The sequence below is a fragment of the Stegodyphus dumicola genome, chromosome X2, assembly GCF_044657685.1.
Source record: "Stegodyphus dumicola isolate Sdum_Otavi_A_Nest chromosome X2, ASM4465768v1".
NCBI classification, from domain to species: domain Eukaryota; kingdom Metazoa; phylum Arthropoda; class Arachnida; order Araneae; family Eresidae; genus Stegodyphus; species Stegodyphus dumicola.
Window position 1 is genome coordinate 67,061,321 of NC_140781.1, and position 25,007 is coordinate 67,086,327.

At 32.6% G+C, this 25,007-nt stretch overlaps 1 protein-coding gene across 5 annotated transcripts in view; it reads left to right on the forward strand.

The window, feature by feature from the left end:
* LOC118197628 (triple functional domain protein-like) overlaps positions 1–25,007 on the forward strand; it is a 430,606-nt gene that overhangs the window by 373,440 nt on the left and 32,159 nt on the right. For all 5 annotated transcript variants that reach the window (XM_085809358.1, XM_085809360.1, XM_085809357.1 and 2 more), the window contains one exon: positions 6,826–6,934. In XM_085809358.1, coding sequence (XP_085665484.1) covers positions 6,826–6,934 — 109 coding nt within the window. The remainder of the gene's footprint in view (positions 1–6,825; positions 6,935–25,007) is intronic.

Here is a 25,007-nt window from a genome sequence, read left to right on the forward strand (position 1 = left end):
TCATCCTTTTCCATCTTTGAGTTAAAAGATGTAATGTCGTGTACAGATTCTTTTAAACGGGTTCTGAAATTCTTAGTATTTATTAAATTGAAATAAATTTACTATGGTTAAGAACTTTTTGTAATCGACTGTTCAGGATTTAATTCTGAATTATTTTGTTACTCACGCTGTCTGGCGTTTGAGAAGAGTATTTATTCCGCGTTTGCTCTTTTCCTAATTAATGTTAGTCATACAATTAATTGTGATACGTACGTAATTCATTTACAGAAATCTAAGTAATTGCATGATTAATCGATTAAGGAAGTGACTCGAAGGCTATCTGCTTATAGGAAATAATGTCTTCGTGTAGTATTTTCTAAAGGAAACTGGCTTATATTTAACGGTTACACGTAGAGAAAACCACAAAACGGCCTACGCAGTTAGCCGGTATTTGAACCCAGGACAAACTACCAATTTTTAGTGACTTTGCTGCTCTGCCCCTCGTGAGCCTTGTTAATTGCATGAAGGTCTTTATTATGTATTCCATAGGCTGCATTAATTCTCATTTTACTGTTACAGATTTATTAATTAAATTAAAGATGTTTTTAGTTAATTAAAAGTAATTAAATTTAAGGTGTATTTTAATTTTATTAACTAAATTTAAGGTCTTTTTTATTAATTTAAATGTACTTTTTTATTGAGCAAAAATTGTCTGAAATATTAAATTAAATCTATAACATTTTTCTCTTTTATTTGGTTCATTAAGTCAAGCACTTGCTAATTTTATATATTGTATATAAAGAGAGCTAGATCGATTTTCAGTGCAAAGCTACTTTTAATAGTGTATATGTAAAATACTTCATGCGGCATGTGTAACTCTACTAAACAAACAACAAAAAAGTGTACTCCAAACCTATTCCAATTAAACTAAATTAGCTTGCTTTTTTTAGTTGGATTTGGATGCAATTTTATTTGAGATGCCGTGTATATAAATGCATAAAATAATTCTCTATTTTTCTGAAGTTATTCGTTTAATCTGCACAGTGTCGCTCAGGAATCCATTTATTTCTCAAATGTTGTAAGGTATTTTATATTAATTTACCAATTTTGAGAATTTGGATCCTTACTATAACTTCTCATTTTCGTTAATACTGCCTAGAATGCTAATGAGTTAGACTATTTAAGGCGAGAATTTTGAATGTTTCAGATATAGAACTTTTGGCAGTAACTCTTTTTTGCTTTACTTTCCTATCGACTAGCTCTGCCAGTTGGTGTCTCCCGAAAACATGGCGGCAAAAACATCGCGGGCGAAAACGTCACGGAGAAAACAACACAAGGCGAAAACGTTGTAGTATAAAACATCGTGAAAGAAAAGAAAGCGACGAGGAAAAAACATCGCAGTTCTAAAATTTCGTGGTCGAAAATAAAGCGGTTTAAAAACTTCGCAGTTAAAAAGCATCGTCGTCGAAAATATCGTGGTAAAAAAAAAACGTACCAACAAATCATCTCATGACGTTAACATATAGCATACATGCGTTTTCAGGCTTCAAAAGTTGTAAATGCATGTTTGCATAATAATTTTAGAGCGAAGAAGGAAAGGAGGGTTTCTTTTACTTCTGTATTTCATATTTTTGGGTGAACTGATAAACGTTTCGCTGAAAAAATAAGAAGGAAATTTTAAGCGTTTAAAAATTTTAAATGTATAGAAAATTAATGCAACTTGTAGATCTTAATAGAATTTTTAATTTACATAGTTAATTAACAAAGTTCATTAATAAATTGACCTTTTTATAAAGTTTTACTGATAATGTTTTATGAAAAATAGTCTAAAAGGGCTTAAGGGAGATAAATAACTGCATGAGATTGCTCTATAAAATTGCTTAGTTAATTATCAAATTATTTTCTTTCACATCTATTCATCTGATATTGTTTTAGTGAAAATTATATTTTGTTTTGTCTCCCTTTGTTCTTAAAGTGTCGTTAAGATTTTCATGTATAACGTGCAATCAATTTTTTGGATGTCTATTTGTTAGTTATGATAGAAGTCAGTTACATAATAATGTCAGTATGAGATTTAAAAACTGCATATGTGCGATGTTATCGTTATGCGATGATTTGTAGGTACTTTATTTTTTACCACGATATTTTCGACGACGATGTTTTGAGCTGCTTTATTTTCGACCACGATATTTTGTATCGCGATGTTTTGTACCACGACGTTTTCGCCTTGCGTGGTTTTTCTCCGCGACATTTTCAGCTGTAACCCTGCCAGTTAATATTCCAGCATTAGCAGTATTTCGTATGTGTGCTTACCGACGTAAATCGCGCCATTAAAATTGAGCCAGCGTACGTAGGCCTAAATTCGTGTAGTTTTTGGCTACGACACCTTTTTAAATTGCAAATTCGGTTTTGTTATTTTAATACCCACAAATGAGGGAGTTTCGAATATACATATAAGTTGTGCCGATTACTCCAAGCTTAAATAAAAAGGTTTATTTAAAACCTTCGTATATCTTTGTTGTACGTTTTCACCGAAGCGATAATTCGCTTGTCAGTGTAATAGTGTCTAAAAAAAGCTTTGAATTAATGTTACACTTATTAATGCAGTGTTTAATACTAGACATTAGTATTTTATTATAGCTAAATGTACGTATATTCCAGAGATCAGTCCTTCGCTAATGCTTCTCTGCCACGAAGCAAATATTTTCAGAATTTTGTTGCATCTTCAGTTATAACAGTGTTAAATTTTTTAGGATTTTCTTTTAAGTTTTGTGTAATTATTTCAGCTTATTTTACGGAATATTTTACACCATCTTATGAACTCTCCTCACAACTAAAGCCAGCTTCTATGCTACGTACATCAGGTTTCAGAGGAAGTAGTTTTATATTATATGCGTTCAGAACGATCGAAAATCGTCGAACCCTGATAGGTCAACCATGGCTCAAGTCCCGGAAAACTGGCTGACTACATGAGAGTTTCGTGAGTTTTCTTATGTGTAATGTGATTACGAGCCAATTTTCCATAAGTCCGCCCCTTAGGCAGATCGCCTTCCCCATGACAAATGCTCTTTAGTACAATTTTTCTGCTTCGTCACATAATATAAAAGAGCCAATAACTGATCCCTTTGGGGTTTCCCATGTAAAGAAGAAACTAGTTCTACATTACAAACAATGGCTGATGATTAGGGATTCGATGCTGAGAGTTAATTGGTTGTTAAAAGCAAAAATTCAGATTTTTTTTTTTTTTTTTTTTTTTTTTTTTTTTGCGAAAGGAAGGAAAACATCTTGCGCTTTCTTTTAGTGGTGAAGCATATAGCAAAACTGAACAAGTTATTCGTCCGAAATAAATAAATGTATGCTAGCAGCCTACAAAAGCCTTTCACATAGGCATCCCTTCTCGAGCAAACTGCCTTTGTATAGTTGGCCATAAACAACTTATCAGGCTATAAACTAAATTGCTTAGATGGGTAATCAATTTTATCATTTTAGGCATTTGGTCCATTTTTGATTTCAGCACTATCTATTTTAAAACATATCCGTATTTGTTATCGCCATATTGCAGAATCGTATAAATTTTTCCTAAAACATCAGTAGGATTCTTTAATTAGTAGCTGTCTTTCTCGCCAGTTTATTATGACAAATGACAAATACCAAATACTTCTTTCCCCGGAACTTTTAAGTTTCGATATAACTATTTTCTGTCTAAAATCAAGCACTTTGCTTTTAATAAACATCAGCTGGGAACATTCGTCAACCCTTACCGCACTAAGTGCGTTCATAGGATTTGAGCTTCAAAACAGCATAAAAATTTTCGCTTCTGTAATCAAGAAATGCGTCCTACAAGTCAATTAACGCGTTATTTCACAACTTTTAATAAGTCCTAGAAATAGCTTATCACTCATCAGCCTGGAAATTGCCTCACGTTAAAAGTTCTCTTGTTTTAATGAATATTTCGTATCTGTTTCCTTGACTTAAAATCTTGATAAAATTGAAATGCCAGCTGAGAAGGGATGAGGTTCAGAATACGGTAACTTTTGTTTTCATTGCCTTTAGGGGATTTCTTGAAGACGCATAGATTTCGACATTCTGACGTTGCTTATTAAAGTAACTTCACTGTGTCAGGACTCTTAATATTTTCTGTATAAATGAAATATCTTTAAAATCAAAATAAACCACTTTCAGTATTTATTCAGAAATAAAAGGTTTCCTTAACTGTTTCCCTTTGAATCCAGTTACAGTTAAAATTTTAAAATTTTTTTCCATCGTTATCTAGTTAGAAATAAATTTAATTATTATGCCGGAAAATGTTACTGTAGTTTTGCTGAATGTGCTTTTGTAGGGATTCTGATATCTAGCAGACACACATTTTTCGCTAATCAAACCATTTTTACTACTTGAAGAAATCAGAAGAGCCCCTAAAAGACTATAAATAGTATACTATTTCTCAGCGGAACAATTTACTTTGAAAGTCTGTATGTAATACGAATAAGAGCAGCATCCTTTCAGAAAGTTCTCTACGAAGGCATTCCTCTCCTTAGATAGTTGTCTTCTCACGTACTTTGCCATAATTTTAATTAAGTAAACGAATCGTAGAAGTCGATTTCATTTAAACAGTTACTGAAACAAATGAGTTTGACTGTCTCCTTTGGGCATTTCATCTTTAAATTTTACCATGAATGTTTTTGAAGGAACTGAGATTTAGCTGTGAGCAGAGCTTGAGATGGCGTTGCACCAAATAAAAGTAGCACAGCGGCATCGTGGGCACCAGGAAGGGGATGTTAATCTGGATAGATAGTATAAGGAGCCTTTACATCTTTACTCAGGGTAAATAATAGGTGGCCCTTGTACTTAAACAAATTTATGCTTGTTTATTTTTAACTGAAGCTTTGGAAAGTAGATTTTACAGATGCTATCACTTGTAAGTAAATAATGCTTTTTTAACTAGTTATTGAAAATATGTGGTATTTAATAAACTAATTCGCAACCGATACCGTTTCTGAGAATTTTAATACACATAACAATTAAGCAAGATAATTTTGGATCAGAATATTGTTTCTACCAGCTGTGTCGAAAAATGGAATTCAAACGGGAAGACGAAGTGAAGTTTTCATGATTTATTCCCTGTTTACTATAAAAAAGGCCAGTTTCCATATCAAATCCTCCACAAAGGTATCCCTTTCCATAGGCTTACAGGCTGCTTGCTTTTCCTTAACAAAATAATTCAGATCCACATATCTGTTAGCGGACATCATAAACACTCATATTTGTTTTAAAAAGTTATGGGTATTAAGTTCAATATGAAACAGCCGAAATTAGCTCTTGTAAATTCATTCTGCTTTAACTGTATTTATTTTACATAGTTAATAAAAATATGCGTGGTATTTAACAAAGAATTAGTAATTTATGTTGCTGTTAAAAACTGTATTTCTTGCAGAAATTAAGCAGGATGATCCCAGATGGAATATACAAATAATTATCTTATTTGATTATCCCGTTGTATTGTTACTAAATGTCCAGCTGCGGTAAGATAGCTTCCTCGCAAAGCAGGTTTAGGGTAGCCAGAAAATGGCAAGGGAAGGCAGGGTTGCCATATTTGGCGAGAAATGACCCATTTGATGACAAAATTGGCGATATGCCATAGACGGACGGAGAACCTTCTAGAACGAATTCTTACCGGCTTGGGCTAGAATGTTCTCAAAGGCAGTAAAAAAGCTATATGAACCCTGCCTGCACTCGGAGTGTCAGTTCAGTGTCTCATCCATCGAGTTGATCGCGAGTTAGTGCCTCGTCGAGTTTTATCTTGAGTGTGTTGAGCTCCGAGAATGACCGAACCCATTCTAGTGCTTATGTTCGAGTACATCGCGAGTTGTAGCGTGGAGAGTTTCGAGAATACACAGAATTCCGAGAACGACTAAACCGAGTCGGGAGCTGTACTCTGGTGCTTTGTCGTGAAGCTGTCTTCACAGTTATAGCCTGATAGCCTGAACTCGCTCCAAATCCTCGAACCCGTACAAGAACGCAACAGTATTATTTAACAGCTTGCTGTCCAAAGTGGATGATGGACAGCTTGCTGATCTATTTCGGATGTACTATCAATTACTGTAATTTTCAATTATGAAAACGATTTTCCTAGGCTATGTAACGGAAACTATCAGGGGCAGTTGCTTTTTTAATTATGTAATTGTAATTCGATTATATAATTGCAATTACTTTTTAATTGTAATTAGAGATGTAATTAAGTTACATAATTGCAGTTACTTTGTAATTAGGTTATATAATTGCAATTACTATGCAACTATGGTTGGATTTCCAGTTACTATGCAACTGTGATTGAAAAGCAATTACACTGTAATTGCAGTTTCTAAGTAATTGCATAATCTAATTAAATTTGCAGTGCTATTGCAGTTACGTCCTCCAGTTGCAGTGTAATTGCGAGTGCAATTACATTTTGCCCAACTCTGTATTTACACTATACATAACGTAAACTATAAATCATGCGTAGGATGATCCAGTTTCCTTTTCCGAAAATCCCTGTCAGCGGCCACCCTCCATAATTCATTAGTCCTCCACTCTTTGACCATAATTGAAACTCCCCAATACCCTGTTTTGTAAATATTTTCATTTTTGATTTAAAGTTTTCTTCTGACAGAATTCTTTCATGAACGTTTTAGCAAACTATGTCATCTTCTGTCGTTCGAAAATTGGGAATTACGTAAATTTTTGGACAGTGAAAATTTAATTCATGAGTTGCGCTAATGTAATTACATTTACGTGGATATAGCAATTATTGTAAGTAAACATTTATGTTAGTTGAGATTTCTCACTAAAATTGTGCTTTGTTTACAGGAAATGGCTCTGTAATCCTGTACGAAAACTCAGCCATGGAAGGTTGGATAGGACAACCGCCGATACTGGGAATATATATGGCAAAAAATACTCTTGCTCAGAGTCTAAGGTATGTTGAACATTTTGGATTTTTCCCATTATTATTGAGGGTACATATTTTTGAATGATTTTTAATTCTTTCTTCTCACCGCATCCGTTGTTTATTGCTGTTATAAATTTTTCCCGCTCATTTCAGCTAGTGAATGCAAATAGCTTGAAATAAATCTGTAATAAGTAGCTTAAAATTCTTGTACAGTCTAATCTAGCTAACTGGGATTGCGTTTTGCTGGAGACAGATTTTAAGAGATGTGATTTGTATTAAAAAAAATTTCATTAACTTATTTGGAACTATAGTTTAACTGGGACACTTGCAGAGATGTAGCAGTACACGATAGCAACCGCTGAACTTCTAGGATAGGCCCTGAGCTGGAACAAAGCAAAGGCATCGGAAAAGTTTTATTAGATGAACCAGGGAGCGGAAAGTTTTGCGAGTTTAAAACCGTCCTTTTGAAAGCATTCCCTGTAGTGAAAAATAGAGCAAAATTAGAAGCTGAACATTTTGGTAAATATCAAACTAAGGCAGAAAACGTAAGAAATTTCATTTCAAGTAAAAGTACAGGCGGGAAATTTGTTACATGAGGAAAGCCTGTTGCAGAAGTTATTCAAACAATAATACTCAAGTTGTTGCCTCAGAAGAGTTATTTGAGTTAGCCGTGAAATTTGGAAATAGACGAATGTCAATGAATACGGGTACAGCGGGATACGAGGAAAGGTTTAGCGGACATTTTCCCAAGCCCTTAGAGCCGGAAGAGGCCATACGTGTGACGGACAAGGTGGTTTCAGAGTCGACAGAATTGTTCGTCGACTAAAAGCGATCGCCAAAATAAATCTAAAAAGAGTAAAGGGAAGGAATATAATAAAACTTTAAAGTAGGTAGAAGTGCTGCAAGTCGGAGAAGACAGCCATCCTCTCGCGACCGATTGAATACCAGACTAATTAAAAATTTGTCCATACCAGTGATTCAAATAGTGTTAAATGCCTATAGAGGCGCAAAATAGCTTTTTGACAGTTACAGATTGTTTGATGTGGAGGGTACGAAGATGATAGCGGCCCTCCCTGCGGATTCGACTTTGATTGTGCAGGTTAAAAATAAGCATCAGAAAGAAGACGTGTGCGCTTGCGTGGTGAGAAACTGACAGGTAAACATCATACTGGGAGTGGATTTTTTAAGACTGCTGGCACTAAAATTAATTTTCAGGTAGTTACGTTGCAGCTTGATGTGAACAAGTATAGCCGCCGACTTTGATCTGAAAGAGTTGAAGCGGTAACATAAACAAAGGCCGTTGATAAAAAAATTTTCAGATTTGTTTGATACCCCAGGGTTCACCCATGTTTCATTCACTCGACAGAAACAGGAAATCATCCCCCATGTAGAACAAAATCCTACCTCTGCGACGATTTCAAAGAGGAAATCATACAAAAATACATTCCAGAAATGCTGAAAAATAAAATTCTAATCCCCGTAAATTAGTCTCTACGCTACGTATTAAGCCGAAAGAAAAATTGTCTCCCGCCCACTGATTTTGAAGAACATCGTTTCACTGCTGACTACAAAAAACTTAAATAGCATAACTAAATATCCGATTTATGTCTTACCAATAATTGAGGAAATAATAAGAAAAATTAAACTGTCCAAACTGTCGATATTTATAGTAAGTTTGGTAAAGAGTATCAAGTTAGGAAAGGAAAACATTCTTTAGCAATTTAAAATACAATTTTTAATTATTAAATAAGAATTATATCGTACATTAAAAAATAACACTTGTATTCTTTTTCGAATCTTTCTTTATTTTTTGCATTATTCTCCCGAAGTACACAGCGATCTGTTTTCCTTTAAAAACTCAGAATTGCAGAGACTCCGCTTTGTGCAATCTTCAGAAACAGCGGCTATCTTGAAAACGCATTTCCTCGTTGTTTCCTTGAGAAAGTTTTCAGCAAAATTCTGTATCACTGCCGAAATTTTACCCTAGTTTCTCCCATTGCTGGCGAATTCCACAAGCTCATATTTTTAAATTAAGTTTAAGGCAAAAGTATCATGACGTGTGTATATAAAATCCGTTGGAAGTTGTAATACAACAAAATAAAACGCATACGAAAATGGCAGCATTTCTTGACTGAAACGATTGTTATGAACATGGTTACCAGGTTTTGCCGCTTTCTGAAAATTTGGCTACTTCTAGTAAGATGGTTGCGATAGTGCATAAGTACCAAAAGGTTTATTCAAACTCGGTAATTTTAAAGGTATAATTTATACATACATGTGTAGATATAATTAATATGTACAACAAACAATAATTGAATGAATTGCATAATAAAGCAAGGAATGAAAACATGAATTTAAAATAATACAGGATACAAAACGAACAGGAAAAAATAGTCACATAAATTTACAATTGTATGAAACAATTAAGCGTTATGAGGTAGGACATTCCTCAAAATTTTTCTTTCAGTTGTTAAGTCTTGTTTTATTTTCATTCGTTGTTTAATAGCTTGTGTTCGTGGATGGCCTGCAGGCATTCTTTCACTTTGCGCGATAATCTGTTTGGCACTTCATCATCTGTTGATCCTGTCATTTGTTGAAACAAAACAATACCAAATGCTACCTTCTAATGATATTAGTACGTATCTGTGTATCATAACAAATCAATAATAGAATTCAAGAAAATGTTAAGGTACAAATATTTCTTGCCTCGTTACAGTTAATTCTTGAAATATCGTAAAATGTAGAACCATTTATTCTATAATTAAACTTTCAATTTTACCTCTACTGATTTCAGTAGAAGAGTGTAGCACCAAGGTACCTGTGCAAGATGCACTAATCTTATTGAAGATTTCTGGTTGACGAAATAAATATGGTAGTAACTTGTAAAGACATCGGAGAAATGCTTCTAAACTAGTCAAGCTGGCCCTGGTGTATCAGTTCTTGAGTGATTTTTTATAATGCAGATGAATCGAACTGAGAAACAACAATTATGCCCTTCTAACTTTCCTAATATATGCATAACATTAATTAAAAATTTAATAAGAACATTAAAAATAATTACAGTAATATATTTAAAAGTTCAAAATTACATATTATTAAAATCTAGTTTAACATCTACCATACATTTTTAATTCATAATATCTATATAAATTTTATCTTACAATATAAGAAGAATTATAGTAAAACTTACTTTATGACAAAAATAATATGAATTCTTAGACTAAATGTTAATATCCCTCACTTTTAGTATGCGTCAAAAACTGTATTAGAAAAAGTTTGGGAAAAACCATTTTGAATATACTTTCAACTACTTGATATGATTAATTATGCCTTAATTTTTGTATTTTCTTAATTCATATATTTAATTAAAAGCATTATGATGAAATAATGTCCGTAATAACTAATTGAAACCTTTAAATTTTTACAACCATTTGAATATCATCTTTGTTCATAATAACCAAACGTGCCTAGCGCATATTTATTAGCAGTGCTTACAATTATGTGGTTCACACTGTTATCAGTTACTTAGACTCAGTTACTTAGTTATCATTACTTACATCTAACATTCCATTTTCAGAACAAGGGCTCGATTTTTTCAACTGCGATTCACTTTGCCGAAATGCCTGAAATTAAAACCATTGCATAAAACTTTTTTTAATGAACAGCACTGAAAAATCTTAGAACATAACTTGATCACACGCAGAAAATATTTTATTATTTTTGTATATTAATAAAATAATCTGCTCTTCAATATTAAAAATTATTTTACAATGGGGAAGAACCAAAGGGTGTGAAACCACATCAGATTTCTTTCTGTTACAGCATAGTTTTGTATTCTTATGAGGTCGAAAACTGGAACACTTCAAGGAAATTCATGTAAATAAATAGAAACAGATTTTGCATTTGTTATTTTTATGATCATTTACCCAAAAAGGAAAATAAAAATTTTATTTAAATATTAATTCACAAATTTCTATTCTGAAAAGCTGATAAAGTAATGAGTTTCATATTTGATAGTTCCGTATAAGGAATTTTCGAGAGCATTTGCAAGTGCATCTGCAGTTAAATCTTCTGCAAGCTCTAATTTTAATTCATATATATTTATGACCTTGCTTAAAGAAAGTTTATTTTGAAAATATTCTTCAAAAGCTGACCTGAGATCATTTCAATGTCTAAGTTAAAGAAGACATCAGCAGTATCAATTGTATTTCTATGCTAATTTTTAAATTTTATGCTACTGGCAGTTTTCAGTTTAAGAAATACTGGTATTAAGTATAAAATAAAAAAAGGAAAAAAAAGGAAAGAAAAGGGGGAAAAGGTGATTTATTCTATCCCATCCTTTTGCCTTTTATAAGAGATAAAATAAGGACTTTTATAATATTTAAATTTTTCTATTTATCTTATTGTTAGGAATGACTATCCACTATATGCATCATACATACTATATGCGTCTTTAATGCATACTTCAAAATACGTATCTTTTTCTAATATAGTTTATGTAGTCTGTGCTTTTGGCAGATCTAAGCAGTAATTCTTAACAGTCAGAATTTGTATCTCGACTTCTTATTAGATGTGCAATTTCCTATAACTTGTATGTTGGCACACATACATATTACGGTAAGAACATGAGATTTTATGAACAAATTTGCAAAAATATGTAGCATATATGAGCACAATCTTGAGTATAGTTTATTATATTAAAGTACAATGTTAGTTAGTATTCAACCACTCATGAAAAGTTACACACATCAGATAAAAGTATATTGTTGATTTTTACTTTATTTTAGGATTATTAAAAATCATCATCAATTATTGCATGTTCTATAATCATCTGCCTTTTAAAAATGGGGCTTGTTTTATTTATTCTTTCATAATCATCTTCTATTCAGTAGATATTTCATATTATGAATTAAGTAAATTTGAGCTACTACCATATTTCCCAACTGATTAAATTTTATTAATTTTTACATAAAATTCAAACAAAGCATTGTAGTACCTTTCGAGATAAAAAAATTATATGATCACTTATTTTGCAAAAATTATTTAAAATGTTGCAAGTACGCATATCTTGCATCAGTTTTATTTGCAATATAATTTAGCTGATTGGTTTCCTTCTTAAAGCATTTTGAAAAAAATAGAATAGTAAAGATATAAGTCTTTTATAATTTTTTCCCTTAATTTTATAATATGTACAAGTTTAGTATGATGTTAAAAAAATTAATTGTACTTTAGTCAAAGTGTACATGTATGTTTAAATGGGTATACATTTGCATAAGAACAATGATGTTGTGATATATGTAAACATATATGCACTAATACAATATCATGTTTACTGAAATGTAAAAATAATGACATACCTGAAAAATAACCTTGCAGTAGCATTTTGTTTTGAGCTGAACGCTATTCCTTGAGTTTTTGTATTTAGGCTAATTTCTCTCATTTATTTTTCGCACTCTTCAATCGAATGTATACTTCATCGTATCATGAATACACTCTGAACTTTCCAATTGTTGAAGCAGTAACAATGTTCGCATTTCTTAAAGAAAAATATAAGACTTTAAAGCAGTAGTTGCTTTACTTTTCAGATATACCGCATCAAGATCCAAACGCCGCAACTGTTCACACTCAAATAGCGATACATCTACCGTGTGCCTTATTTATCTTTTAATATTGTGTTAGCGTGATAATTGCGCCAAATTCTCATCTTGGCATGCGCTGTAAGCGGCATTCGTTCAACATTGATCAACTGATATATGGTCTGCTATTCCGACTTCGAGATGATTTTCGGATCGGGGATGGAGAGATGAAATTGTCCTCCCAAAAGCTTCCCAGACATGCTCTATAAGGTTGAAATCAGAATATCTGGCTGGCCAATCCAGATCTTTTGAATTTAACCCTATAGAATACGTCTGGGAAGCTTGGCTGGCCAATCCGCGCGACGAATGGCCTCATTTTCCAGGAAATTGTCGACCAGCTGAGCCCTATGTGGATGAGCGTTATCGACCATTAACATGAACCCAGGACAGATCTTTGGAACTGGATTCACTGATCTAAATCCAGTTAATTCTTTAAATACTTAACTTTATAAGTAAATTCAGTATTCAAATTTATTAAATCAGTAACTTGTAATTAAGGAAGAGTAAGTCTTCTCTGGTGCCTTGGAATCAAAGATATATTTCAAAATAAAAAAGTTAAATTTGCGTTCCTTTGCCAAATTCTGTTAATATGCTACCTCTCTTTAAAAATTGCTGTTGCCTTTAAATCAACAAAATAGAATACACTATAGTAGCTCCCTTGCAATAGCAATAAATCCATTTCTTTAAATGCACTAATATACAACATCGCAAAACACCAGAAAAGAAATATCCGTAGACCAATGAAATATCCATACATAATCAGTCAGTTAAAAGATATAAAAATTAAGCAAACTCAGTTAGTGTAACTATTTTGCGGCACGCTGTAATTATAAAAAAAGTTTCATTAATCCGTCTAACTTAAGATGGTAAAAATTTGCGTTGTGTTTAAGGCCCAGGTTCTAATAAACGCCTTGTTTCTAAAAGCGTAATAGTTCAGACAAATGAATGACTATTGTAGACCACCAAAGAGAAGTACATTCAGAGTTAGCAATAAAAAGCTTTTTTTCTCTAGCTTAAATAAACACTCAGTTAAACTGCGATAACTGGCCAGGTGCCTACATAAACATTCTTTCAAAACAGAATTCCCTCTCATTTCTAATAACTGAAAAGATATTTCCCTTCTGTACATTGCACAGTTTATCCTTGTAAGTCATTAATAAAAATATTCTTTAATCATTAAGCATGGATTCATATAAGCGATACTGATATTTGCGAACTTTTATTAATTTAATTTACTCTTAAACGTTGAGTTCCATTTACAGACGTGTATAAAAGATTAATTTAGCTTTACCGTTAAGTTTCCCCGATAGCAGAGGATCTAGATTGATATTCTTTATCGTTACTTACTCTCAAATAAACAGAGGAGAATAAATAGAAATAATAAAGCAGAAATAAATAGTGGAAAATAAAGCAGCAAAAAATTGACTCGCAGACTGTAAGTGCAGTTGTTGGGCAGCCTTCTTCCAATGCACGTATTAGAGGCACCGTCGGTGAGCCTACAATTAATTTTTCACAGCCGCCTGTTATTTTCTCCGCTTAGGCCATTACAAGGAAACTGCTGAGCTACTTAAAGGTGAACGCAGTAAAGAAAGCACGAGAGGGTAATTAGGCTTTCACACCGCTCAGATTTGGGGCATTATCATTACGACAACAAATAAAAGAAGTGATTATCTGACTCCACAGATACGATTTTTCCCATCGGCTTCAAAAAGAGGAGCCTTGCACCCGTTAGCAGGGCAAGCCCCATAGAAGGTATACGCCTCTACCTCCTATATATATTTTTTTTCTTTTATTCCTATATAATCAAACCAATCTTCGTGAAAATTTAATCACAACCTCGGAAATACTGATCAGTTGCGGTCCAGTCATAAATTACAAACGTTCCTGAACACAGGGACGCTATAAAAAAAAAACGGTACAACTGCGCACTTCGGCGTCTGGGGAGTATTTAGGGCCGTTTAAACATCTAACTTCATTACATTCAATTTTATAGAGAAGAAAATAATAGAAAAATTGAGTTCTTTGAAAAAATGCAATTTTGTACTTTGAAATGCATTTACTGAAAGTTAAACTATAACGCAAATAATTTTTTAAAGGCGTAGGAGTAGAAAGACGCATTTTTGTTACATCAATGAATTTGTGTTGTAAATATTGAGTGTTGTATTTCGAATGCTATGTTACATGAATACGAAATAGAGTGTCTGAGAAATAATCTTAACTGAAATAGCTTTCAACCTTTTCACGTCTAAGATCCATTTTTCAAATTACAAATACATTACGGTTCGTTGCTAGTTGATTATCTTCTAATACCATGCAAACGTTTGTTTTTAATTCAGGACTTCTGAATAATAGATTTCAGAAAATTCTTAAGAATGAAGTTAATAATGCAAACAAATGAAGTTAATAACCCAAACTATATTTCAGAAAATTCTTAAGAATGAAGTTAATAATACTGAAAAATACAGTATTCATGCAATTTTGGTTATATACGTTCTAATTAATATCAAATCAATATATTACATACATATCTATATGTAGATATATATAAATAGAACAAAGTATGAAATATCAAAGAAAAAATATATTAAATATACAATGCTCATTAATGTAAATATACTCGTATTTATGTAATGATAATAAATGATTGGTTAGATGTTGAAGCAATTAGAAGTCTTAAGTTACATATATACATGTATGCTTATATTTTATTAAATGTAAAAGTCCTGCTCTGAAGCTGCTTTGCTTCTGTTATTAATTTTTGCGTAACTTCTATTATGTTAATTTTAATGTTTACACAACTGTCATAACAAGTTTTAATTTCTGTACAAAAAGCTTAACTTGACATATATGACCACTCTAATTTTTTTTTTTACTTTTGCTATTACGACATATATATATACACAGGATGTTTCAACACAGCGGTTACAAACTTTCAAGAAAGACAAAAGTACACCTAGACGATGGAAAATCTCACAGCAAATGCATGGTCGGAAACGCTTTTCTGGCGTGGTAGTGATGACACAAAACATACAAACAGAGGATGATTTACATATACATGCATCACATTATTAAATTATATTTGCATGTCGTTTATAAAGATTAATTCAATGAAATTCAATTACAAACAGTTAATCGATCGAATAACTACTCTTCCTAGATTTTTTGTAAGCTTCATCATATTTCTTAAAGAAAATCTCAATGCTGATTCCATTTCCAAGCTGTTTATGCATCTTATTTTTTCTGCACTAAATAATATTTAGAGAATTATTTCACATTATTATAGCTGAAAATTCAGTTTTATAAAATGAAGAATTTAAAGCTGAAAAGAGAATTAGGTCCTTTTCTAATTCTTGAAGCATTTAATTACAAAAATTGGCACATTAATGCAGATCATTGAACTAAGGTGCTCGATGGATTAACTAGTTAATCAATTTTATTATTCATTGAATAAAAAGGAATTCCTGTGCATTCAATAAGAAAGGAAGCATTTCAAAAAGCCTTTTTTTTAATTTCACAATCATAATTTTTTTTAAATATTCAAATAATTCATATTCAAATATTCCATTCAATTACAATTAATAATAACTACCTGAAAATGGAATTTTAACAGATTTTGTCATTTTCCTCCTTTTTAGAGTTAGAAGTCAATTAGTTTTTCGTGAGGCTTATTTTCCTTTACAGTACATATACTACATTACTAGTACTCGTCATTTGCAACTTTTGACATGTCTGGCAAAAGATCAATATGGGAATCGAGAAAATTATTCTTAGCGATGCTACGATTATTAAGCATAGTCATTTCACCATGCTTCAGAAGAATTCCATTGTGTTAAGGTAAATTAACATTATGCTCATATGCTGGCCCAAAAATAAAAGCAGCGAGTCACAATTAAGAGGGTAGATGATGAGAATCGTTTGTTAAAAATTAGTCATAAGAAATATTTGTAGAGTCATTAGGATTTTTTGGAAGTATATGATGGGAAAAATGAGCAATGCCCTAGCCGGGACAAGAACCACGGACTTCCCGAATACGCGTCGAGTGTACTGACCACTACATCATGGAGACATGCCAAGAAGGCGGGAGAAATGCCTTATGTTAATCAATGCTTAATATTATCACCTGGGTGAAACACTTATTCACTGTTTGATCAAATATGTAGCAAAATAATATTCGGCATTTAAAAAGGAAAGAAAGGTTAATCAAAATACTTATGAGTTATATTTTCGTTTTTCTGACTGCGAAATTGTCCTAGAAGAATATCGAACTGATACCATCCTAAGACATATGATTTACCTTCAAATTATTCAGAACAAGGAGCTATTATTCTTAACTACAATGCACTTGTGCAAATCCTCTTTGGGTTTCAAATGATTTTCATTAATTATATTAATTGTGTAAACATTTGTAGAAACTGTTAGTACAAACAGTTATAACACTTTATTATTGGTGTTTATGTACTATTTTATTTAAAGGCTTGCTTTTTTTAATTAGTTCAGTTTTTGTACTGATAAGCAATAAACTCTTTAATATGAGAGAATAAAAGAATGAATTATTCATTAATATTAATTGTGGTAAAATTTCATTGATTATAGTAAAGAATCAGAACGGGATTTGAATCCGTTGTTGTTCTGTTGTCATTTGTTGATGAGAATAAATACCGATAGTCGATTAGAAGCTGAGAGTCAGTCCCTTCTAATATTTATTTGAAGAAAAACTATTTAATTTAGTTATTTAAATTAACTAGGTTTTTTTTAATCTTTACTATAACTTCTCCTTTCCGTGTTTCTCACCGCAATGTAAATAATTGCAGCTAGTATTTAAACTGAGGTTTCCGGAGTTTTAAAAACAGAGCACGCTGCGATTAACTCCTAAGTGATCTAATAAGATGTTGCTTTGCGTTAAACTGGTGCCGGCACTTGATTTTGATATGCCGGTAGATTTAATTGCTAATTAGTGCTGTTCAATTGGAATTGGATCTGATTATTTGTTTATATCAACATTTCCCAGGCTTTTCAGCCTTATGACTTACGTGTATATATTACTCGAGGAACAGAAAAGGGAAATTCCTAGACAAAAATACTGTAATAATGAAAACGTTAATAAGCAAATAGATATCATCTGATAATTACAATTTAATTCGCAGTTGTAAGTAGATATAGGTTATTAATAATACGAAAAGTGTATATTAATATTACTGAACTGTTTAATAATACATAAAATAAAAAGAGCAGTGTTATTTAAGAGGACTAATTTGTGGTGATGTTGTTTCCTTCACGAGAAATTTAAATCTAATGCTGAGGCAAATGATTAAGTAGGCCGAAAAATTCTTTAGATACAGCATGTAGTTTAAATTAACTGAAAGAAAAGTATTGAAGTACAAGAAAAATATTGAACTGAGTGCTTTGTCACTGTTGGTTATATCCACAAGATACTTTGCTTAGGCATAACTTAAAACTAATTATCGATAAGCAAGCGAAAAATCAATGAAAGTTAATCGAGTTAAGCAAGCAAAAAAGATTTGACGAACGCGGAGAAAGGGTTTAATCAGGGATTTGCAAGAGAAGATAAATTTGTAAACACACGCAGCACTTTTCCAGGTGCAAGTTGTGAAATTTTCATGGCAATGTACACATTATATGTTAGTTTGACTTTCTTTGGGACCATAAACTAGTGTCAAACTCTTAACTCACGTAAACCGAATTATCGCTGTGTCCGAAATGAATTAGTGTCTTGTAATTCATTAAATAACTTTTTTTTTAATCGGAACTTTAGCATGAACGCATGACACGTGTTCACAATATCAGCCTTCATTTGTGTCGATGCAGCTTAAAATAACAGTAAATTTTAGAATTTAAACTAAGTAGTCGAAGACTACAGAATGAACTTTAATTCTAAGTTGGCTCAGAATTTCCCATCCGCGTACAATTTTAATTGCAACAGCCATAACGCAAAGCCGACTAATTTCAATTTTATCAGAGCAGGCAAAACTTTGTAAAGTTCCCTTGAAAGGCAGAAGCACGCTCTGTCTTATCCCGAAACATCACATTTCTGGTGAGAAAACGGAAAAGAAAGAAGTTACAGTAAAGGTCTAAATCATGACAAATGGCTAATTAAAATAATAACCTAATAAAGTCTGCATAGGAAACCCATCATAAAACTTCGTCAGAGTATAATGCAAGAATAGTCAGAAGAGAAAAGGTGCGCGTAATGAACCTTTTGGCACGCCAGCAAGTATCTCTCGTCGAGTATGTAGAGGTATTGGAGTAGGTATTGTTATCAAGAACGATAAAGTGTTTATCGTAAAGATAGGAATTAATGATGTTAGTGATATGATCTGGGAGACCCAGACTAAGTAATTTGCAAGCGAGTCTCTTTTTGTGTATGGTTACACAATCGAAAGCTTTTGATATATCGAGGAAAAGAGCTCTAGTGATGAGTTTAATTTTGATTCTGTCTGCAGATAATTCTGTGACTCGATACAGTTGATGGGTCGTTGAGTGTCATTTTCGAAATATGTTGCTCTGGTATCATGATGTTCTCTTCAATGAAGTGTTGAATATGTTTAAGAATAACAGCTTCCTTAATTTTACTCATGTGGTAAAATAAACTCATGTGCTTGTAAGAACAGGAGACTGGGTCTTTACCCGGCTTCAGAATAGGAAAGATGATCTCCGTCTTTCAATTGGCTGGGAAGTACTGTAGCTTGAACATGGTGTTGATATTTTTGGTAAATTTGCAAAGCATTTTGGCCCCATTTCTTTGATCATTTTGTTTCTGGTATCGTCCAATCTGGGCTTTTCCGGCTCTTTCTCATCTCGATATATCTATTTACTTCCGATGGCGTGATTAAAGGGATGTTGTTTGCGAGTTCTTGAGAGGAACTGTGTACTGAGGGAAGAAACATTCTGTTTGGGGGTGGGAAATGTTAATGCGAAATTTAGAAACGTAGTTATCTGCGAGAGACTAATCTTTCTCAAAATCAGTGCAAGCGATCCCGTTAGGTCCGTTAATAGAAGGAATATTGGTGTTGCGTCTTTTATACTTAGAGACTGCATTCCAGACTGAATTATCGTTTGCAGAGTGTGATTCCAAGTACCTGGTGCGCTCTACGTGTGTTTTTTTAATCAGAGTCCTGATCTCCTGGTCCATAATTTCTTTGTCATTTGAGCATCTAGGCTTTTGCCAATTCTTCCTTGCTTGATTTCGACGTCTGATTACCTTCCGAGTAGCGGGCATTTTTATACTTTTTTCTCATCCTTGACTTCTTTACTATTTTGTATTAGTGCTTGGCGTAGATCTTTTATAAATTCTTTAGTTAAAGCATTTAATTCATTTCTCGTATGTATCGTATTGGAGATGTACTGGGTGTTATTCAGAGCTTTGTGATAACCTACCGAGTTAATAATAAGAGCTGTTCTGTGTGGTATACTGTAGGCATTTGCATTGAATTCGAGTATTACAGGGTTATAGTCTAAAGACATTTCACATAGGCTCTGGGTGTAGTTTTGAGCGTTTATATTTTTAAGGATGAAAAAAATCAATGACACATGGACGTTCAATACCACAGTACGTTGGCTTACCTGGAGCTGCTATCGTAATGTTGGCCGCATGCAAATTTATTAATTATGCGTTCTGGTGGATTAATATTCCAGCAGTTCCAAATGCGGTGGCGTGTGTTAAAATTTCCACCTAAAATTATTCATTTGTCTGTGTTAAGGAGTGTAAGAAAATCAGCATTCACATCGTTTATTGGTGTGTGGAAAGGAAAATAGGTAGAGATAACTGTGACTTGGCAGTTCAGGTGACTTTGCTAAAACCTGTTCAACAAGCTAAGCTTAGGATGTACTATTTCACCAGGAAAAATAATCTTGTGGTGAGCATGTGAGCCGGGGTGTCGGCCTCCTTACATCACTTGATTATCCCTCTAGTCCGATATCTTTAAATACAGGTCTCCAAGCTGTTGCTATCTAAATAAATATACAGAATTTGCTTTTAATCTGTTCTGTTTGCCCCCCAAGTCACCTATTAACCAGCGAGATTTAGATACGTTGAATCTTTCCGAAATTTTCGGACATTTTAGAGAGTTATCTTGTTGGCAAAAAAAAATTTAAATTTTGAATTCACAAGTAAAGGCTATTTAAGGGAAATTCTAAAATTTCCATTTAGTCCTTACCTGTGAACCAACCAATGCATGCCAATATGTGACCTGTGCACAATCATATGGACTTTTACAATGAACAATACTGAAAAGCGATAGAATTTTTGTGGTTATCTGATAATTCCAATTATGATACCCCCAGAATTTATCTAAGCTGTTTAGTTGTTTAATTCTTCATAATGTATAAAAAAAGTGCAAATAAACTCTGAAAATAATAATATATCATGGCTTACTGCCACTGGCAGACCTACAACTATCGAGGTCCGGAGCGGAAATCTCCCTGTTGTCCTTCATATTGGAATAATTACTATATAAAATGTCAACACAAATATATAATTAACATTTATTAATTGAAATTCATTTAATTAAATTATTTGGAAAACAAAAAATCTTAAGACTATAGGAAAACGCAACTTAAATCTGGCAGACACATGTATTTAAAAAAGCTTACTAATCTGCCATTTTTTATGATTTAAAAAGTATTTTTAACTTTTCCGTCAATAAAAAATGCTAACTGCTTTTTGCGAGCTTTGACTTCTTAAAAACTTATTATAATTTCATAAAAGCTAATTTTAGTTTCTGCATTTTCAACTGAAATGACTGCCAAGCCTTTCATTCTTACTTGGCTGACTGGTGATCGAAGATAGCTTTTAATCCACTTTATTTTAATCAAACTTATTTTAATCAAAATGAAATGCTTCTCTTGCAAGAGGCAACTGAAACACACACTGTCACAAAAGTCTTCAATGCCACATATAAGTTAGGGAATTTTTCTAGGAATTCCATTTCCCCTACAAATTTAATATTTTAATGCAGACCACTTTTTAGTTTCGTCCTTTTCATAGCCCTACATTAGGTACATATACTTAAATATTTAAGGTTCTTCGAAGCCTCTCCCCCCCCCCATCGATACGCTCCTGCTTACTGCTATTTTTACTCTTCTAAGTGTATTGCATGCAGCCATTTTTCACACTGCTGGTATTTTTCTGAATAACAGCTGGAAACTTTTTGCAATCGTCAAAGAGAAGTAACAGGGTTATGTAAATTGCACTGAAGCCAACTTTATTCCTAGCTCAATCAATGTCGACACTGAATTGAATAAAAAGAACAACAAAATCTTGAATAAATTTTAGAAAGCAGCTGAAAAAAAGTCTTTATTCGTTAGTAAGACAAAAGGTATAGATTAACATTTTCAATATACTACGAGTCGGGAGTTGAATATTTGGCGCAGCGATTTGGTATCCGGCGAACAAAAAGCATTCTTCAAAACTATTGTGTACTTTAAACTTTTTGTTTCCACTTTATATCTGAGGTTATTATCCTTGTGTTTTATGATTTCTCTGTTCCCTAGGATAAATGTTTATAGTGTTGCTTAGTTATGGAAAATTAAAGACACTTTATAAATCAACATTTTGCTTATTTTTAGTTTTACCTATCTTTTCTTGTACAGAGTATTTCGACTATCTTTCGGTAGATATTTATTATTGCTACACTGTCAGAATTCCTGTAGTAGGTACTTTAAACTGGCTTATGCAATTTATAAAATAGCATAAACTTTCGCTTCTGATTTTTATGCTAGAATTTTTCATAAAGCACTGAGACTGTAGAGTGAAACTGCATTTAGTTTTGCCATTCTTTTTGGTATTGATTATTCTAACAGAATTCATGCTTCTACTGTTACTTCTTGAATTAATGCACACTGAATTGTCTGAAATTTATAAATTTATTTTGAAAAGCAGTTTAACATGGATCCTTTATTTGCAACTAATAGGGCTTTCTTGGTGTATATTTAGGATATCTTCGATATTACAGTCTTCATAGAATATTACGGTATTTTCCTTAAGTTATTTTGCAAATTTTTGATATTTTCTTCTCGCTGTCTTTTTTTTTTTTTTTTTTTTTTTTTTTTTTTTTTTTTTTGAGGGAGTGTGCCTTATTTGCCGTGCATTTCCATCTTTGCTTTGCACTTCGTAACGTAGATTAAATCACTTTCTCTAGATAAAGATTTAATCGTGTAGATCACTATTAATTGTTTAGATGCATGTGGTCAAACACATATTTCCCCCCGATTCCCAAACTGTTTTCTTGATTCATTATGAATTGCCTGATTATTTATTACCAAATTGTTGAGCACAAATTTGAAGGCCAAACTTCTATATTTTGAAGTTTTCTTAGTGCCTTCCCTGGCATCATTTTATATGTAACAACTGAATATTATATTTATAGCATCATGCTTATTATAATCCTAACAGCTATTGTATTAAAGCAAGTTCATCCGATGTTACTTTCAGCAAAAATTTGAAGGACAAACTTTTATATTTCGAATTGTTTTAACTTGCCTTTCCTGTCATCATTTGATATAACAAGTCAGTATCACACTTACAGCATCATGCTTATTATTATTATCCGTAACATATATTGTATTAATGTAAGTCGATACGATGTTACTAAGAATATTAACAAATAATAAGAATATTAACAAACCTTTTAGAATTTTAGTTTGGAAGTAAAATTTATTGTTCGTTCGGCTGCAGAACATTTTTTTCTCGTAATTATTTCTGGCATGGATTAATTTTCTATAACTATGAAGCATTTAAATATGTTATCATCTCTTATATTTTTAACGTTTTCAGTTATTCAGTTTATTTCACTATATAGCAACAAGACGTTAAATAAACTTTTTTTTTTTTTTTTTTTTTTTTTTTTTTTTTTTTTTTTTGAGGGAACAGCTCACAGAGGAATCTGTTGATTTCTTTTAGTGACTTATCTCGCTTGTCTGACAGAACAGGTCCACGAATTTTGTCTTGGAGAGCACTGCAAGATTGCGTCTGTCGGTAGCATGGGCCTTGGGCATCTTTAGGTGACACTACAACTTTGCTCAGCTTCATCCCAGTTTTGAAAGAAAATCCCTAGGGAATGGATCTATCAGTCTCCCATCCTTCTACACCTAACTTTCTGCAAGATTCGAGCCCATGCCCAACGATAGGATAGCCAGAATCGATCAGGTTGACGAGAGAAGAAATTTGTGTTTTTGTGTGAATGTAAATCTTTATTGTTTAAACAATTATGACAAAGACCGCAAGGGCTCTCTGTTTAAAGAGGAAGCAAAAGTTTATTAAAAAAACTGGCTCATACTTAACGCTACGGATATGGAAAATCATGAAAGTGGTCATGCAATTTGTCCATTCGCTGGAATCAGAACCTGCATCAAACTGTTAGTGTCAGAACTCTTATCTAAGATATTTTGTTGCGTATTTTCACTTTTTTTATATACTAATTTTATCCTCCAAAAATCGAGATAGGAAAGTTATGTGAATAATTTAATTTCCAAACTACGCTGTACAGTAACAAAATTGCAAATGAAAAGTAATCATGCATAAACTACAGTTGTTATAATATTATTCCTTTAGTGAAAAACTTGCATTCCAGTAAGAATACATAGTAATATTAACAGTGCAATATCTAATGAAATATCTTCATTTCTACTTCCCTATAACTTGAATTTCGCCTGTCGTTATTATTGTCTTTGCTGCTCCTTATGTTTCAAATCATCCGTAAGTAATTAGAGAAGGCGAATGTCCAGCTGACTAGGCGGAAGCTCAGACTGAATGTCAGTTCGTATTTGCATCGCTGAGATTAATCGGGTTTTCTCTCCCAGGTTAGAATAAAGTTCAGTACTTGGAAGGGGAAGTCTCGGCATAACTTTCGCAGGAATTTTGCAAAGGTTTTTTTTTTTTTTTTTTTTTTTTTTTTTTTTATATATATATATATATATATATATATATATATATATATGATTAAGACAAAAACAATCACGAAGAACGAATCAACTTTAAAATAGCTTAGGGGAGCTCGTTCTCTAAGCACACTGAGGAAGAGGAAAATTAGGGAAACATTTTTAAAGTTTTCAGAACTTGGCGCTGAAAAGCTGGGCATAAAGTACGTGAGGGAAATACGGTATATAGTTTAGCCATATTTGTCTCATTGCATCGTTTTGTAATTGGTCCTTCCCCCCTACCGTAGGCCCTTTAATCTAGCAAGTGCAGCTCCTTTTTCTCCTAAGTTCACCTACCTTTGCAACAATTATACATTAAATGCCCCTTTAATGTGATTTATAGATGACTGAAAAAGCATGAAGTTTTTAAGTATTTATTGCACTGTATCAGATTATTAACTGAAACTCATGACATAATACTGAAATGGAATGGTAATGATTAAAGACTTCTCAAAGTATTACATTACAAAATACAAGAAAGATTTATCATAACAAACTAACGTGTTAATTAAAATAAACCTTGTACTAAA